The 19,148-nt window shown below is 41.5% G+C and overlaps 1 protein-coding gene and 1 long non-coding RNA gene across 5 annotated transcripts in view; one reads left to right on the top strand and one right to left on the bottom strand.

Moving 5' to 3' along the window:
* UNC5A (unc-5 netrin receptor A) overlaps positions 1–19,148 on the bottom strand; it is a 420,372-nt gene that overhangs the window by 170,940 nt on the left and 230,284 nt on the right. For 2 of the 3 annotated variants that reach the window (XM_056574721.1, XM_056574722.1), the window contains exon 2: positions 15,078–15,329. The exons of the other annotated variant lie outside the window; for it this stretch is intronic. In XM_056574721.1, coding sequence (XP_056430696.1) covers positions 15,078–15,329 — 252 coding nt within the window. The remainder of the gene's footprint in view (positions 1–15,077; positions 15,330–19,148) is intronic. 3 annotated transcript variants of the gene reach the window in all.
* The window catches only part of LOC130369440 (uncharacterized), a 69,854-nt gene that overhangs the window by 22,423 nt on the left and 28,283 nt on the right, over positions 1–19,148 (top strand). The window lies entirely within an intron of this gene.

Raw genomic sequence — 19,148 nt, 5'->3', positions numbered from 1 at the left:
ATAATATATATATATATATATATATATATATATATATATAAAATTGCGAGATAAACTACCAAACACAGGTACAGACAATACATTACGATCTACACTAACTTTACAGCCCCTATAGCATAGTCAAATATAAAAAATCCTGGAACACCTCTTTAAGAAATGTTGTCCAGAAAGCCCCTCTAAAGAGTACCTCTCATAAATTATTTATATATATATATATATATATATATATATATATATATATATATATATATATAATGGATAAAGGCAGCACACCACATGTGAATAACAATGGACTTATGGACTTTCTATATATATATATATATATATATATATATATATATATATATATATATATAATTTATGAGAGGTACTCTTTAAAGGGGTTTTCTGGGCAAAATTTCTTAAGGTTTCTGGGCAAAATTTTTTAAAGTTTCTTAAAGGTGTTCCATGATTTTTTTTATTTGACTATGCTATAGGGGCTGTAAAGTTCGTGTAGATCATAATATAGTGTCTGTACCTGTGTTTGGTAGTTTATCTAGCAATTTTTATGTAACCTTTGCCCCGATTTTATTTTTAGCAGCATCCAAAATGAGTGTCATCTCAGGTTTTGCGAGGTTACAGTGTGAACCGAGACATTACATTACTAGTCAGGTGTTAAAAAGGAGCCTGTCTGCTTCAATGGGTAGAGCGACCGCTGGGTGGAGGGGAGAACATTCTCCACAGTGTTGCAGGGAATTGTCCCTGGTGTGCTTCAATGGGTGGGGTGACTGATGTGTGGGAGGGAGAAAAGTGCCCTCACACTTACAAACAAGGAATCCTGATACTTGTAGTTGGAGGAAGGGAACTTCAACAAGGAATAAAGCAGTAGTGTTAACCCCTTAAGGACCAATGCAAATAAACCTGTACGCCCCTGAAAGACCAGGCCTGTTTTTTCAAATCGGGGATGTCTGTCTTTATTAGAGAATAACTCTGGTAACGTTTTGCCAATCACGATAATTCTGACATTGTTTTTTTGTCACAAGTTGTCCTTCATGTACATAGTAAAAGTAAGCCGATATCATTTGTAGTTTTTTTTTACAATGCAAAAATCATGAAATTTTTACAAAAAATTAAGATTTTTTGCTATTTTAACACTAATTGGTTGCATATATTTATACTTACTGACCAAATAGTTTATGAAACTTATACTTTCAGATGTCTACTTTATTTTGTCGTCATTTTTTTGTTTTTAATTAACATTTTAAATTAGTTAGAAGCCTAACAATTTAACTTGAAATTTTGAAAATTTTGAAAATTTGAAAAGTACATCTTTTTTTATGTGCTATGCAAGGTTTGCTGAAATTAAAAGGTAGTAGAACATAGGAACACCCTCCCAAATGACCCCATTTTAAAAACTAGACCCCTCAAGATATTCGCTAGGGAGTACAGTGAGTATTTTAACACCATAGTTTTTTGGCAGGAATTATTACAAAGTCAGTGTTAAAAATTCGACATTTGCAATTTTTCACAAATGCATCATTTGGGGGGCATATTTTTTGTACATCACTTCTGATATTGAAAGAAATGCATTCTATATTTTATTTAGCTGCTTGTCCCATGTTCGGAAATACCCCCGCTTTGGCCATATATGGTTCCTTGGCCGCGTGGTAGGACTCAGAAGGAGAGGAGCGCCATTTGGCTTTCAGGGCAGAACAGTACCCCCACCCCCACAAGTGACCCCATTTATATACCGCACCCCTACAAGTTATTGGCTGGACCAGGGACCTCTCTGATTGGTCCTTGGTCGGCTGGCAGTATAACGCGTCTGTCTGTGACAGTTAAGGTGGATATATCCGCCATGTTGTGGGAATAAGCACCCGCTCATGGCGAATATTTCCATCCCTGCTGCGGCTGGGTAGCTCAGTGTGTCCGCTCATGACTGCTGGCGGGAAATCCGCCGCTATGAGTGGACACACAAAGCTACCCAGCCGCAGCAGGGAGCTCATTACCGTGACTGCTGCATAATGTGTAGGATCACATGGTGGACATCCGCAGCATATTACATGCTCCGCCATGTCCGCCAATGCGATCCTACACATTATGCATTTTTCTGGCACGTCCTACAGGCAATACCCAGGGCAGACCTGGGGGTCTTTGTAGGACCCCCGGCTGCCCAGGTATGCAGCAGTACCCCGTGATGCTCCGGGGTGCTGCAGGAGAGACAGAGGGAGCCCCCTCCCTCTGTCAGAACTCCTTACAGCGCGCGGTCACTTCTGACCGCGGCTGTAGGGGTTAAACTGTCAGGAGTGAAGTGAACTTCACTCCCGGCAGTGCGGCCACACACAGCACCCCACGATCGCGCTGCGGGGTGCTGCAAAGGAGACAGAGGGAGCTCCCTCCCTCTGTCAGAACACTTACAGCCCGCGGTCATTTCCGACCGCAGCTGTAAGGGTTAAAACTGCCGGGACCGAAGTTTACTCCCTCTGGGAAAAGAGGTAAATGTAAGTTTTTATTAGGGGAGGGGCTCCCTTTTATTCAAACTTTTTTTTTTGTACATTTTTAAAGGGTACCTCTCATCAAAAAAACTATTGATATATTATAGATTAATGTATGCAGAATTACTTTACAATTGCATGTTATTAAAAAATATACTTCTTTCTATTTAATTTTCCACTTTGAAGAAATGACCACTAGGGGTCTCCCTACCAGTCCTGGCAGCAAGCATTTCAGACTCATGCTGGAATCCTAAACACTACGAGCTGCCAGTCTGATTTGTTCACAAAGGAGAACACTCCGAGCTGCCAGCCTGCTTTGTTCACAGCCTGTTTGGCTGTGAACAAAGCAGGCTGGCAGCTCTGAGTGTTTAGGACTCCATCATGAGTCAGAAATTCTTGCTGACAGGACTGATCGGGAAAAATACAATAGAAAGAAGCATATTTTTCATTAACATGCTATTGGAAAGTTATTCAACATTTATTAATCTAAAATATATCAAAAGTTTATTTGATGAGAGGTACCCTTTAAGTCTCACAGGATACTGTGGCACTGCTTAGTATAATCTGTGATCTACTTCAATAGTCTGCAGAAAATCACCGGGTTGGCCCTGGAGGCAGGCGAGGAGACCATAATGGCGGTAATCAGATGGGCTGATAGCAGCCAGGACTCACAATCTATGAAGCAAGCGCAGGGTTTGGACGAGACACAGAGTATACAAGTATGCCCTGTGTCCTCTAGGGGTTAATCTGACTTGTATTCCAGAGTAATAAGCTTGGAATAAATACATTTCCCTTATTTTAACATATTTGAAATGAGCGCTTGTAAGAAACACATGAACTGCAGTGCATACTCCTATTGAAAACAGTAGATGAGCATGTGATGAGCAACTGAAATGAGCACTGAAAATCACTCTGTGTGAACCTGGACTTAAATTTGAAATAAAGCAAAGACGTAATTTTGGTATGTAAATTTTGAGCTTATTATGGGAAACACCCTTTTTCCTCTATTTACAACTATTTCTTCTTAAATTCAAAAGAAGAGATCGAACTCCACTTAAAACAGCAATGGAATTCAGAAGAAGCTTATCCTTGGTTCCATAATCATAAAGCAATGCTACTCACAGTGGGTCTTCATTGCCCTTGTAAAGTCTTTTTCTATGTTGTCAATGCAGTAAGAAAAAAAAGTACTTGCATAGTATAGTAATTGTTAGAAGGGATTAATGATGATTACACCACAGGTTTTAAACTGGAGGGGATTTATAAAGCTTTAGTCTGTAGTTTGCAGAAAAAATAGGATAAAAGCCTGTAAAAATAGATCTTTCTTATCACGGAATCCATTACCATTAAGTCAGATGTTTGTGACAACTTATATTTTCAGATTCCCTGTATTTACCCATAATAAACAAATCTGTGCTCATCAACAGTTCTCTCTCGTGACACTACCATAGAGTGTCAAGTGTGTCATAGTAATACTGCTGAGCATTGCAGTAGTATCTAGTATTGTGGGTTTTCATCATTAATGCCATAAAGATAGAAAGGGTGGGGTATGGTTAAAAAGGGTTAACTAAGGCTCAGAAAAGAAGTTTTTTTAATAGGAAACTGAACAGAAGAACAAGGGGGGAATATCTGAGTTAGTTGGGGGGAGATCGGAAGTCATGTTAGAAAATATTTTTTTCCTGAAAGAGTAATAGTTGCTTGGAACAAACTTCCATCATATGTAGTAAATCCACAGTGAGTGCATTTAAAGCAATATTATCATTTCAAAAACATTTGATAAATCACAGAGGCATGTCATTAGTTTTAATTTTTCGTGGTCTCAGTGTTCAGCAATCACTAGAACAAGCCGGGAGAAGCATGTGGCTAGCCCAGAAGATGGGCTTCATAGACTTACTATAGAATCCATATTTTGCAGCATGCTGGGGATAGACGTTCTCAACTGCACACTTGTTCTAGCTCATTCTAACAATTGGATCTGAACAGGGCTGCATTTGTCATTAGCCATGCATGGGACTGCGCTTAGGGCAGCAGTGTTGAGGGGGGCAGCACCTCAGTAAGTAATAAAAATTATAATAACTATTTATGCAGCTGTTAAGTGTAGGCTTCCCTCTGTGTGCGCAGTGTATAGACATAGATGTGCAGCCCCCCCCATCCTCTGTGTGCAGTGTATAGAGACATAGAAGTATAGCCCTGTGTCCTTTGTGTGTGCAGTGTATAGAGACATAGAATATAGCCTTGTGTCCTTTGTGTGTGCAGTGTATAGAGACATAAAAGTGCAGCCCCCCCCCCCTCCTCTGTGTGTGCAGTATATGGAGACATTGAAGTATAGCCTTGTGTCCTCTGTGTGTGCAGTGTATAGAGACAAAGAAGTGCAGCCCCCCTCTGTGTGTGTAGTGTATAGAGACATAAAAGTGCAACCCCCCTCCTATGTGTGTGCAGTATATAGAGACATAGAATTATAGCCTTGTGTCCTCTGTGTGTGCAGTGTATATAGACTAGAAGTGCAGCCCCCCCTCCTCTGTGTGTACAGTGTATAGAGACATAAAAGTGCAGCTCCCCTCCTCTGTGTGTGCAGTGTATAGAGACATAAAAGTGCAGCCCCCTCTCCTCTGTGTGTTCAGTATATAGAGACACAGAAGTATAGTGTTGTGTCCTCTGTGTGTGCGTTGTATAAAGACATAGAAGTGCAGGCTTCCCTTCTCTGTGTGTACAGTGTATAGAGACCTAGAAGTACAGACTGTCCTCTGTGTGTGCAGTATATAGAAATATAGAAGTGCAGGCTCCCCTTCTCTGTGTGTGTGAAGTATAGAGACATTGCAGTCGGTACTCCCCTCCTCTGTGTGTGCAGTGTATGGAGATATGAAAATGCAGGATCTCCTCCTCTGTGTGTGTGTGCAGTGTATACCCGGTACTCCCCTCCTCTGTGTGTACAGTGTATAGAGATATAGAAATTTAGGATCTCCTCCTCTGTGTGTGTGCAGTGTATAGAGACATTGTGGCCGGTACTCCCCTCCTCTGTGTGTACAGTGTATAGAGATATAGAATTTTTGGATCTCCTCCTCTGTGTGTGTGCAGTGTATAGAGACATAGAAATATAGCCTTGTGTCCTCTGTGTGCAGTGTATAAATACATAGAAGTATAGCCTTTTATCCTGTGTGTGCGATGTATAGAGACATAACAGTGTAGGATCTCCTCCTCTCTGTGCAGTATATGACAGACATAGAGGTATAGACTCCCCTCCTCTGTGTGTGGAGTGTATAGAGACCAAGAAGTACAGACTGTCCTCTGTGTGTGCAGTGTATAGAAATATAGAAGTGCAAGATCTCCTCTGTGTGTACAGTGTATAGAGATATAGAAATGCAGGATCTCCTCCTCTGTGTGTGTGCAGTGTATAGAGATATAGAAATGCAGGATATCCTCCTCTATGTGCAATGTATATAGACATAGAAATATAGCCTTGTGTCCTCTGTGTGTGCAGTGTATAGAGACATAGAAGTGCAGCCCCCCTCCTCTGAGTGTGCAGTATATAGAAACATAGAAGTATAGCCTTTTGTCCTCTGTGTGTGCGATGTATAGAGACATAACAGTGTAGAATTTCCTCCTCTTTGTGCAGTATATGGGAGACATAGAGGTATAGACTCCCCTCCTCCGTGTGTGCAGTGTATAAAAACATAGAACTGCAGGCTCCCCTTTCTCTGTGTGTACAGTGTATAGAAACCTAGACGTACAGACTGCCCTCTGTGTGTGCAGTGTATAGAAATATAGAAGTGCAGGCTCCCTTTCTCTGTGTGTGTGTGTGTGTGTGCAGTGTATAGAGACATAGTATTAGGTACTCCCCTCCTATGTGAGCAGTGTATAGAGACATAGTAGTCGGTACTCCCCTCCTCTGTGTGCAGTGTATAGAGACATAGTAGTTGCTACACCCCTCCTCTGTGTGTGCGATGTATAGAGACATAACAGTGTAGGGTCTCCTCCTCTCAGTGCAGTATATGGGAGACATGGAGGTATAGACTCCCCTCCTCTGTGTGTGCAGTGTATAAAAACATAGAACTGCAGGCTCCCCTTCCCTGTGTGTACAGTGTATAGAAACCTAGAAGTACAGACTGTCCTCTGTGTGTGCAGTGTATAGAAATATAGAAGTGCAGGATCTTCTCCTCTCTGTGTGTGCAGTGTATAGAGACATAGAAATATAGCCTTGTGTGCTCTCTGTGTGCAGTGTATAGAGACATAGAAGTATAGCCTTGTGCAGGGGTGGACTGACAACACTCAGGGCCCCCAGACCAAAAAAGCAAGGGCCCCCCGCAATGCTCTGCCGCTGGTCACACTTCTTCCCCTATTCCACCCAAATCCTTTGACCACCCCTACACACAAAATAAACTGCATGTTATATATAAGAAACACTTTAATGTAGGTAAAATTATTTTCCATGACCAATAATACCAGTATACAATGAATAAATATATACCACCACACAATAACAGGATAATACCGCCATACTGTACTAAATAAAACTATATACAGACCAGTATACTATATAGGATCTGCATACAATACAGGTGATTATATACAGAAACATATGGCGGTAGATACCAGCTGTACACAGGATGGGGGAGATTTATCAAAACCTGTCCAGAGGAAAAGTTACCCAGTAGACCACAGCAACCAATCAGCTTGCTTCTTTCATTTTGCAATGGCCTTGTTAGAAATGAAAGAAGTGAGCTGATTGGTTGCTATGGGCAACTGGGTAACTTTTTCTCTGAACAGGTTTTGATAACTCTCCCCCAATATGTATACCATATAAGTGATTACAGTTACATAAAGGGACTTACAAATACGTCTTTTCTGATCAGCGGCGTCCTCTTTCCTTTTCTTCTCCGTCTGGATCAGAGCGCCATGTCAATCTCATCTACAGGACAAACATGTTAGACTCTGCATTTTTCCAGTGCCCTCCCCTCCTCTACACAATCTTCCCATTTATAGGCCCACAAACAGTAATAATGCCCTCCTTGGTAGGTGGCCAGGTAAATAGGTAGGTAGATCAGAAAGTCAGATATGTAGGTAGGTGATTAGCTAGGCACTTAGGCAGCCATGTATGAAGGCCAGGTATGTACATAGTTAGGTAGCCAGGTATGTAGTGTGGCAGTGTGGCAAGGAAAGGGTGTATTTCCCTTGCTATCTCTGCAGAATGCTCCACCTGTGGCCTGATTAATGAGGTATCAGGAAGGGAAAGTGTGTGTTTAAAAGGAAAAGGAACAGAATAGTTGGGGCTCTTCCTAGGAGACAGCATGTGGGCTGTAGGGAAGAGACAGAGGCTGCTGAGGAGTACACAGCCCGAGCTGAGTGGCTCAAAGAGAGTGACATTGTGAGTAAAAGGTTGCAGGGGACATATGTTTAACCGACTGAGGGTAGCTCAGTCAGGACAAGCTGATCTGTGTAGTCAGTGACCAGACGGTCTAGGATTTTGTTTGTTCCTGCTTTTTGTTTATTTCTTTCCCTGCAACCTGTGTAATAAAACTGGCAAGGTGCCAGATTTGCATTAGAACCGTTTGCTTGCTGGTTTATTGAGAAGAAACGCATCCTGTGGCGTGGTCCAGGATGATCCCCGAGCTAATCCCCAAGGAGGAATCCTTACAGTAGGTAAGTAGCAAGATATGTAGGTAGGTAGTTAGGCAGCCAGGTATGTAGGTAGTTAGATAGCCGGGTATGTAGGTAAGTAGGTATAAAGTTAGGTAGCCAGGTAGTTAGTCAAGTATGTAGCTAGCACCCCCCTCCACCCAGTGGCGGATCCAGAGTCTAGTCTTGGGAGGGGCACTATCAAAGTATTTTCTGTTAGTGGACAGAAAATAAGCAGTTTCTTACAGAATTTACAGGTAGGTAATGTCCCCAGTAGGTAGTGGCCCCCGGTAGATCATGTGCCATGGTAGTTAATGTCCCCCAGGTGGGTAGTTATGTGTCCTGTGGGTAAATTCCCCAGATAGCTGCTCCTGTATGAAAACCCCCTATGCAGGTAGTAGGTAGCCCTCCTATTAGTTTTATAGTTTGTCCCCATATTAGCTTGGCAGGAACATAATAGATAGTCCCCTCAGATTAGGTGTAGGCAGCAGAGTTCCCCAACAGTAGGTGTAGGCAGCAGAGTTCCCTCACAGTGGGTGTAGCCAGCAGGGTCCCCCTCATAGTAGGTGTAGGCAGTGGGGTCCCCCCCACAGTAGGTGTAGGCAGCAGGGTCCCCCCACAGGGTCCCCCACAGTAGGTGTGGGCAGCAGAGTTCCCCCACAGTGGGTGTAGGCAGCAGAGTTCCCCCACAGTGGGTGAAGGCAGCAGGGTCCCCATCACAGTAGGTGTAGGCAGCGAGGTCCCCCTCACAGTAGTTGTAGGCAGCTGGGTCCCCCCCACAGTAGGTGTAGGCAGCAGGGTCCCCCTCACAGTAGGTGTAGGCAGCTGGGTCCCCCCCACAGTAGGTGTAGGCAGTGGGGTCCCCCACAGTAGGTGTGGGCAGCAGAGTTCCCCCACAGTGGGTGTAGGCAGCCGGGTTCCCCCTCAGTAGGTGTAGGCAGCAGGGTCCCCATCAAAAAAAATTATGCTCACCTGATGTCCCATGCAGCAATCTTCTCCTCCGGAGCACAGCAGGGGCCATCGTCTCCCTACCTCCACAGTGCAGGCACCGATGAGTGACATCAGAAGTCATGTCTCCTCTGTGTAGGTGCAGACGCGGCTCACATGGAGGGGACACCATCTCTTGCATGTGCGTGTACCGCACATACAGGAGAAGGCAGCGCTATCTGCTGCAGATCCAGGACAATTGTCCCGGATCCTCAGGAATGGTGGCAGCGGCGGGCTCTGTACCCGGCCCGGCCCTCGGACAACATCCGATTAGACCGTCCGGTTAGTCCGCCCCTGGCCTTGTGTCCTCTGTGTGTACAGTGTATAGAGACATAGCAGTGTAGGATCTCCTCCTCTGTGTGTGCAGTATATAGAGACATAGCCTTGTGTACTCTGTGTGTGCAGTGTATAGAGACATAGAAGTGCAGCCCCCCTGCTCTGTGTGTGTGCAGTGCATGGGAGAAATCTGAGGTTAGGCTTCACCTACAAGTTCTCGGACAACTTAAAATTCCAGATAAAGCCTACAGAGCAGAAATATAGGAAAATCCCACATAGAAGTTATATAATGGCTTATCCTAAAAACACATAACCCCATAAACACAAATACCCCATAAACACATAAGGAATAAATGTTTATCTATCCCAAGATTAAAAAAAAAATAAAAAAAAATAATAAAAAAAAAACAACAGTGCATACTAGCTATAATAGGTGGTCTTTTTCTGCTGGCAAATGTTATACATTTCTATGCTTCCTATTTTACATAAATGCAATAATAATTCAATTGTGACCCTAAAATAAATATTGTGGTACAGAATCCATTGAATCCATTGCAATTTTGGCAATCTTGTTTATTGATATTTACAGTTTTAAGCTCAAATATTATGTTATATTAGTCACATTGGTTTCCACAGGAATTGTGTAGGAATGTAGGAGGTTTTATAATCTACACAAGCTGGGAAGCTGCCTATTTTATTTCATTTTTTACATTGAAGATGTGGAAGGAATGGTTTCTTTGGAATCTTATAAACACTGACAATAGTCCAGCATGAGGAACAGCCATTCACTGTTCTGAATTTCTGCAAATTTTACATTAACGAAAGAGTCCGGGTTTATCAAGCAAGTGCAGGCGAACTATTCTCTGTCCATGGACTGCTTGCCTTAAAGTCTTTTGTCAAGGGAAAAAGGCAAGAGGTAGCTGCGGTGCTCTGTATCCTGTGCCTATCTCCCTTCTGCCTGGCTTTTGTTCTGAGCTCATTATAATGAGCAGCAGAATGGCCTTATTTGGAGTTTAATTAATTAACAAAAGACAATAACAAAAAAACCTGTTACATCCTCTGCCCATCTCCCTCTTTTCTGCGCTCTCCTCGCTATGGCATTGTGAAATATGATAAAGTAAAAATGCAGAGCCTGGTGGCATATTTCCCAGTTACTGTCATTTGTCAAGCTCCAAGCCGTGAACCTCTTGTCTTCTTCTCCCTATTGTAAAGGGAGCTAGAGGTGGAAGGGGGTTGTGTATGTATGCGGGAAAGTAGAGTGAACTTTGGATGCCTATTAGACTATATCTATAGCTCTTAGAATTGTTATCTTCAGTTATATAATGACTAGTCCCAAAGCCCCACAGCCAATCCAGGTCCAGTAGGGGGGAACGGGTTGCGCGCAGTAAACCGGTGCAGCAGTTGCAGCCGGTTATACCTATTAAACACTAGTGTTGGGGCACGAATATTCGCATTTCAAATTTTTATTGCGAATATATTTGCTATATATTCAAAATCACGAATATTCGCATATGTGAACATTCACATATTCCTTCTTTTCACTTGTGGGCCAATTAGCAACACCAATAGATACCCCTTCACAGTAAATAGATCCTACGCTGAGAAATCACAAAATCAAGAAAAGAAAGTATATATAGACCAAAGTATCAGAAAATCACTATATTTTATTGGTACATAATGCACAAAAAAGAGACAAACATTTAAAAGAACATAAAATGGCAGGAGATACAACTCCAAATCCACAGAGGCAGGAAAGGGGGGATCTGGTCAAGGCTCATCAGATTCATAAATAGATTGCCAAAATTGTGTAGTTAGTGGGGAAACACAGAGAATTGCCCAGAATAAGTAAACCAATGAACCAGGAAAGGGTTAAGTCCTAGATACTGGCCACATGATCAGGTGCATAGAGACTATAGTGGTTTCACCCGTAAAGGCTAAGACTGGAGGTCCAACAAGAAATGAATAAAGTACATAAATAAATTACCTAGTTGGGTGTGTGAGAAAATGTAAGACCAGACCGCCGTGGCTCTTTTTTGTGCATTATGAACCAAAGGTATAAAGGGGTGCTACCGTGGAAAACTTTATTTTTTTAAATCAACTGGTGCCAGAAAGTTAAACAGATTTTTAAATTACTTCTATTTAAAAATCTTAATCCTTCCAGTACTTTTTGGGGGCTGTATACTACAGAGGAAATGCTTATCTTTTTAGATTTCTCTGATGTCATGACCACAGTGCTCTCTGCTGACCTCTGCTGTCCATTTTAGGTACTGTCCGGAGCAGCATATGTTTGCTATGAGGATTTTCTCCTGTTCTTAAAATGGACAGCAGAGGTCAGCAGAGAGCACTGTGGTCATGAAATCAGAGACATCTAAAAAGATAAGCATTTCCTCTGTAGTATATAGCCCCTAAAAAGTACTGGAAGGATTAAGATTTTTAAATAGAAGTAATTTACAAATCTGTTTAACTTTCTGGCACCAGTTGATTAAAAAAAAAAAAAGTTTTCCACGGTAGCACCCCTTTAATGATTTTCTGATACTTTGGTCTATATAGACTTTCTTTTCTTGATTTTGTGGGCCAATTAGAATGAGGCAAATACACTTGTCAGAGGTTATCAACAACATCCATAGCAACCAATAGTAATGTTGCCCAGCCCCTCACTGTTTTCTTCCTCGAATACGTGAATATGCAAATATTCACATATGCGAATGTTCGCTTATGCGAATATGCGAAATTACACGAATATAGTATGAATATTCGTCTACATATTTGTGAAATATTGCGAATTCTAATATGGGCAATTCCCCTCATCACTACAGTAAACACAAAGAACACAGAATAATAAGTATGCAGAAGTGGAATGGTTAATTATTCAAGGACATGAAGCCACCATTTGACACTAATGTGAATTAAACGCTTTGCGCTCCGAAAGTTTTGTTAAATTGTTGTTCAACTAAATAATTTACATATAACTGTGTACTGCGGCTGGCAAAACAGACAAGACTGATACAGACAAGACTAATATATGTTTACGTGTGTGTGTCAGAAAATAGTTTTCTACTACGGACCTGAATAAATTTGAAGGTTTTGTACAGTAGCGTGCCCTGTTTCATTCACGTGCTAAAATTGAAAAAGTTCTTTGTGTTTATTCCTTTATCCCTTTCCAAACATGGAAGGACAGATAATAAAATACAAAAAATACATTGTAAATATGATATCCATTCTGTGGCCCTTCAGATGTTGCAAAACTTCAACTCCCAGCATGCCCAGACAGCCGTTGGCTGTCTGGGCATGCTGGGAATTGAAGTTTTGTAGCATCTAGAGGGCCACAGTTTGAGATACCTGCTCTAGACTAAAAACAATCTATATTCCTCTGTATGGAGGCATATAGAGCTATAGACGAAAGAGACTGCTATTGCTGCTACATATTAGAGGGGTACTCCGGTGGAAAACTTTTTTAATTTTTTTTTTTTTTAAATAAACTGGTGCCAGAAAGTTAAACAGATTTGTAAATGAATGTTATTAAAAAATATTAATCCTTCCAGTACTTATTGGCTGCTGAATACTACAGAGGAAATTCTTTTCTTTTTGGAACACAGAGCTCTCGACCTCACAAGCCCAGTGCTCTCTGCTGACATCTCTGTCCATTTTAGGAACTGTCCAGAGCAGCATATGTTTGCTATGTGGATTTTCTCCTACTCTGGACAGTTCTAAAAATGGACAGAGATGTCAGCAGAGAGCTATGTGTTCCAAAAAGAAAATAATTTCCTCTGTAGTATTTAGCAGCTAATAAGTACTGGAAGGATTAAGGTTTTTTAATGGAAGTAATTTACAAATCTGTTTAACTTTCTGGCTCCAGTTGATTAAAAAAAAAAAATGTTTTCCACCGGATTACCCCTTTAAGACTACAAAAGCTTGCACAGAGCCATATTGCCTATGTTCATGAACCCTAAGGCTAGGTTCATACTGTGGAATTTCTTGGCAGAATTTCTGCCAGAGATCAAGCCGGCAGCACTAGGACATCACGGACTATATTGCTGTCCCCATAGATGGCAATGCATTTCTGAGCAGATCTCCCAAAAGATCCACCCAGAAATGCATTGCAGTCTATGGGGGCAGCAATGCAGTCTGCTCGATCCTAGCGCAGCCGGCTCGATCTCCGGCAGAAATTCTGCAGTGTGAACCATAGGCTAAAAAAATATGAATTTCTCTTTTCTTGGCAGAACATTGTTCAGCTCTGTTACCATAGTAAACTCAAAGACAACTAAGTGTACACAGGGCGCAGGGTAGTACAAATAGCTCAGAGAAAATGTAAAAAGATGGCTCATGACCTCCTAAAAAAAATTAAAATTTCTTTTAAATAATCCTTTCATTGTTAACTTATTGGGGGCAAGCCTGATTTTTTTTTTTTTTAAAGAAAATTTACAAATAACATTTGCCACATAAATATCAGACCTGTAAATGGATTGGAGTAACTGATTTAGAAAGGAAACGGAATCTATATATCAAAAGACTTCACTCCTAGATGGTGTATATGTCGGAGGACTCACTTTGTGGCATTGGGCATATATCTTACGGTCAAAAAAAAAAATTGTGTCTACCACGTGGTTTATTTATACAGGCCCAGATTTATCAAACTATGTGAGAGAAAAAATAGAGAGATTTTCCCACAGCAACCAATCACAGCTCAGCTAAAAAGCTGAGGTAAAGTGAAAGCTGAGCTGTGATTGGCTGCTGTGGGAAAATCTCTCTATATTTTTTCCCACACAATTTGATAAATCTGGGCCATAGGATAGGCCCAGATTTATCAAACTATGTGAGAGAAAATATAGAGAGATTTTCCCACAGCAACCAATCACAGCTCAGCTAACAAGCTGAGGTAAAGTGAAACCTGAGCTGTGATTGGTTGCTGTGGGAAAAATCTCTCTATATAATTTCTCTCACACAGTTTTGGCCCAGATTTATCAAACTGTGTGAGAGAAAATATAGAGAGATTTTCCCACAGCAACCAATCACAGCTCAGCTAACAAGCTGAGGTAAAGTTAAAGCGGAGCTGTGATTGGCTGCTTTGGGAAAATCTCTCTATATTTTTTCCCGCCCAGATTTATCAAATTGTGTGAGAGAAAATATAAAGAGATTTTCCCACAGCAACCAATCACAGCTCAGCTAATGAGCTGAGGTAAAGTGAAACCTGAGCTGTGATTGGCTGCTGTGGGAAAATCTCTCTATATTTTCATACTATGGCCCAGATTTATCGAACTTTGTGAGAGAAAATATAGAGAGATTTTCCCACAGCAACCAATCACAGCTCAGCTAACGAGCTGCGGTAAAGTGAAAGCTGAGCTGTGATTGGCTGCTGTGGGAAAATCTCTCTATATTTTCTCTCACACAGTTTGAAAAATCACACAGTTTGATAAATCTGAGCTGAGGTAAAGTGAAAGCTGAGCTGTGATTGGCTGCTGTGGTAAAATCTCTCTATTTTTTCTCTCACATAGTTTGATGAATCTGTGCCTACAGTAAGTGTTTCTTTTACTGAGCTCTGTTCTATGAAATAGTGCAGAGGTCTACACTATTCCATCCAGATGAGAAACACGAACCCTGACAGCCAAAACACAACTTTGTCTTCAGTTGTTTTTGTCAAATAAATATGAACCTGGTCTTATGTGAATGGAGAACTATTACCATATTGGGATGTACATAATTTATATTGAATTATATTATATTGTGCATTACCCGTACTGCGGTCTGCACTGTGCTGAATCACATGGTCAGTCTGGTGGACCCACTCTCCATTGCATTTGAAGTAGACTTGTGTAGCTGGGGTTGCTTTGCAGCTCAGGGTCACCGGCTTGTTCTTCACAATAAAAACATCCTCAGGTTCTAGAAGGAAGTGCGGTAACAATTCCCCTCCTTGTCCTCCCAGACTTGCTGAACCAGGCATTGGCATGGGAAAAGGATTCACTGGCCCCGAGCTCTGCTGGCATCCTGAAATCAGAGAACATGAGGAGGCTATTGAGTGTATTGCTTGCCTGCTGCCTGCACATTATATGCATTAGCACTGCTCCACATCTCTTCTTATCTTTCTCAATCACCTACAAGCCTCTAGCTATTTTACACTGCTATATTCATCTTGCTATTGATTTTCATGTTTTAAGCAGTGACAAATGTTGCATTAAAAGATGCAATAAAAGGCTTGGACATTAAATTAAACTATATCCATGTTACCCATTCACAGACCACTGGTTGAAAAATGGTTTATTTGTTAACTATTCCCTTTCCATGAGCTAACCCATAGAAAAGTATAATCCATTCAATGCTGGGAATATTCACAATTTTTAAAGGGCACCCTTTTTCAAATGATATACATTGCCCCATATAACTGGACCCCCAGTCTGACAATTATTACATACCTGATAGCCCAGTCGGACACTATTCTAATTCAATATCCAAGCTGGATAGAAATCTATTTTGCAGCTATCCGTATCTATAGTCAAGGTCATAGATATTATGCAAGGTATTGTGGTTGGGGGTAGGGGTTCACCCACAGTTTTTTGTGGCAATTATTCATTCAGCATTTTGAGCCAAAATCAGAAGTGGATTCTAAAGTAATGGGAAATATAAAGGAATGATTTATACTTCTTCTTCCTGCTGGATCCACTTCTGGCTTTGGCTCACAAAAAACTGAATGAAAAACTGCCCCCAAAAAGCAGTATGAGGGACATTTATCAATGTTTGCTTATGTATTCTTTTTTTTTAGTAATTTTTTCCTTACTTTTTTTTTGCTTATGTGTGACTTATTTATCAACTGGTTTCAGCCTGTTGATAATTTTCTTTCACGTAATCAATTTTTCCTTTTTTACTTTGGTAGTAGCTTTTTCTGCTCCATGTTTGAGCTGGAGTAAATTTAGTCAATTTTTAACCCTATTTTTTTGCGCAGTTGCGACTGTCGCAGTTAATAAATACCTGACTACCCGTAGTCCATTTTAAAATTATTACTACGTAGTTAATTTTTGGAAAACTTGCTTTTCTCGCTTTCCAGTCAAAATGTCGCACAAAAAATCGCGTAGTCGCAGTTGCGACAATTTTGCAACAATTATAGTAAAGAAAACTTTACTAAACCCATTGATAAATGTCCATATATATGAACACACATGTACGCATGTACTAGGGCTGCACAATTAATCACAAAAGCAATCCAATCATGATAATGCCCATGTGTGCTAAGTGTAATTGTGGGCAGCACAAAATTCTGTGATTATCACCTTGTAATTCAAGTTCTGTGGCCCGGACCCAGACCTGACCTCCTATGTTAGGGTCTATTCACATGGCAGGATTTCTGCTTGTGGAATTCCGCAAGCGGAATTCCCCCTTATATTAAAGCCCATAGACTTCTATGGGATTCCACACTCTCACACTCCAGAATAGACCCTTAGGCTAGGTTCACACTGCGGAATCTCCGGGCAGAAAATGCCCGAGTGTGGCCAGCGCCGACTGAATCAGGACCGAGCGGACACTGCAGTCTCCAATAGACTGCAATGTGTTTCGCAAGTATTTCCGCCTGAAGAATGAGCAACGCCATTCTTCAGGTGGACATTTTAAAGTGGATAATCCGTTCACAAATTCCCTTCACAAATTCTGAAGTGTGAATTTGTGAACGGAAACCCATTGACTACACTATACATTTTAGCAATAGGAATTTCCGCCTGCAATTTCAAAGCGGAATTGCAGGCGGTAATTCCGTATTGTGAACCTAGCCTAAGAGTATACTCAAATGGGTCTCAAAACGGTGGCCCTACAGGTGTTGCAAAACTACACCTCTCATTATGCGTAGACAACTGGAGGGACACAATTTGGAGACCACTGATATTGGCTAATGGCACGGATAACACGGAAATGGCAGGATGGGACATAAAATAGGGGGATTGAACATGAAATGGGGGGGGTTGGACTTGGACATGAAATGGGAAGACATGGACATGAAATAGTTGGATGGGACATTAATTGGGGTAATGGACATGAAATGGAAGCGATGAGACATAAAATGGGGGGAAAGACATGAAAGGGGGATGGGGCATGAAATGGAGGGATAGGACATGAAAAGGGGGATGGAACATGAGATGGGGGATGGGACATTAAAAGGGGATGGAGCATGAGATGGGGATGGGACATTAAAAGGGGGATGCAACATGAGATGGGGGATGGGACATTAAAAGGGGGATGGAACATGAGATGGGGGGATGGAACATGAGATGGGGGATGGAACATGAAATGTGGGGAACTCACCATTTGTTAATTATATCACAATCACATATAAAAATCACAATATCTACCTCCATAATCAGAATATAAAACTTTCCCCAATTTCTTTGATCATTGGAATCAGGTTCCAGCTGTAGTTATGTTATTTATATTACACATATAAAATCTCATTACAAACACATATAAAATCCAGTTACAAATGTCACACAATTGCAGGTCAGTCAGCAGATTGCTACATTATTGGTCAGTGCTATATATATACACTGCTGTTCAGATTGCTTTCCCCTCTACTATTTTGTGTGCAGCCACATCTAGCAATAATCACTTGTACTTGACCTGAAAAAAATTGCTTTCAATTGATATGAATCATTGCCAGTTTTCATTAAAGTCACATGTATACAGAAATCGCATTCGTAGGAATTAATGGCCTCCAAATGCCAGATTGCAGTCAACAGTATGAAGAATTTCTTACACGCTGTCGAAAAATGACTTGGGAAGATTTATCAAGACTGGCATTTCATGCTCTAGTCTTATAACAATGTGTGTCGGAGTCAGATGCGCCAAATTTAGTATGGGCTGTTCTAATGTTAGAAATGTTTATCTATACCTGCTATGAGCAGGCTAGGATTTATGCTATCATTTGTGCCAATTTTTGTCATAATCAATAATAAATGCATTGGGCCTATGGCGCCCTACCCTCCCAGTTGGCCAAAATCACAATAAAAAAATGCCAAAGAGGTAAAAAGAAATAGAATTTCTTTATTTTTTTTTACACCACATAAGCAGTGCAACTCTCTGAATACATTTTCTCCATTATATCTACTACTACTACTACTACAGACAAACAACTTAAAGGGGTTCTCCGCTGCCCTGCCTTCCAGAGCTCCGCTCACATCGTACGGATGTTTATTACTCCGAATGCTGTGTGCGGGCTTCCGTGTTCGAGGCCGCCCCCTCGTGATGTCACGCCCGCCCCCTTCCCATAGACTTTCGTAGAGGGGGCTGGCGTGACGTCACGAGGGTGCAGGCGTGATGTCACGAAAGCCCGCACACAGCGTTTGGAGTAATGAACTTCCGGACGCTGCGAGCGGAGCTCCGGAAGGCAGGGCAGCGGAGAACCCCTTTAGGGTGCGTTCACATGTGTGTATTTTCTGCTGCAGATTTGCTTTAGCAGATTTTGCAGCCCATTGAATTTAATGGGCAGCAAAATCTGCAGTAGGAAATCTGCTGCAGATCTGCAGCAAAAATACACATGTGTGAACGCACCCTTAAAGGAGTTATACAGGACTAGATAAAGAGAGCTAGTTTCTTTTAGAAAATGCACCACACCTGTGCTATGGTTGTGTGGGGTATTACAACACTGCTCCATTCACTTCAATGGAACTTACCTAAGGACAGGTTAGGCACTAATTTTCTTGTCCTTAATAAACCATGTAACCCCTTAGGGACCAAGCCCATTTTGACCCTAAAGGGGTACTCCCACCCTAGACATCTTATCCCCTATCCAAAGGATAGGGGATAAGATGTCTGATCGCGGGGGTCCCG

Source organism: Hyla sarda, chromosome 4, assembly GCF_029499605.1.
Source record: "Hyla sarda isolate aHylSar1 chromosome 4, aHylSar1.hap1, whole genome shotgun sequence".
Lineage (NCBI taxonomy): Eukaryota > Metazoa > Chordata > Amphibia > Anura > Hylidae > Hyla > Hyla sarda.
The sequence above is the reverse complement of the archived record's forward strand: the minus strand, read 5'-3'. Positions and strand labels throughout refer to the sequence as shown.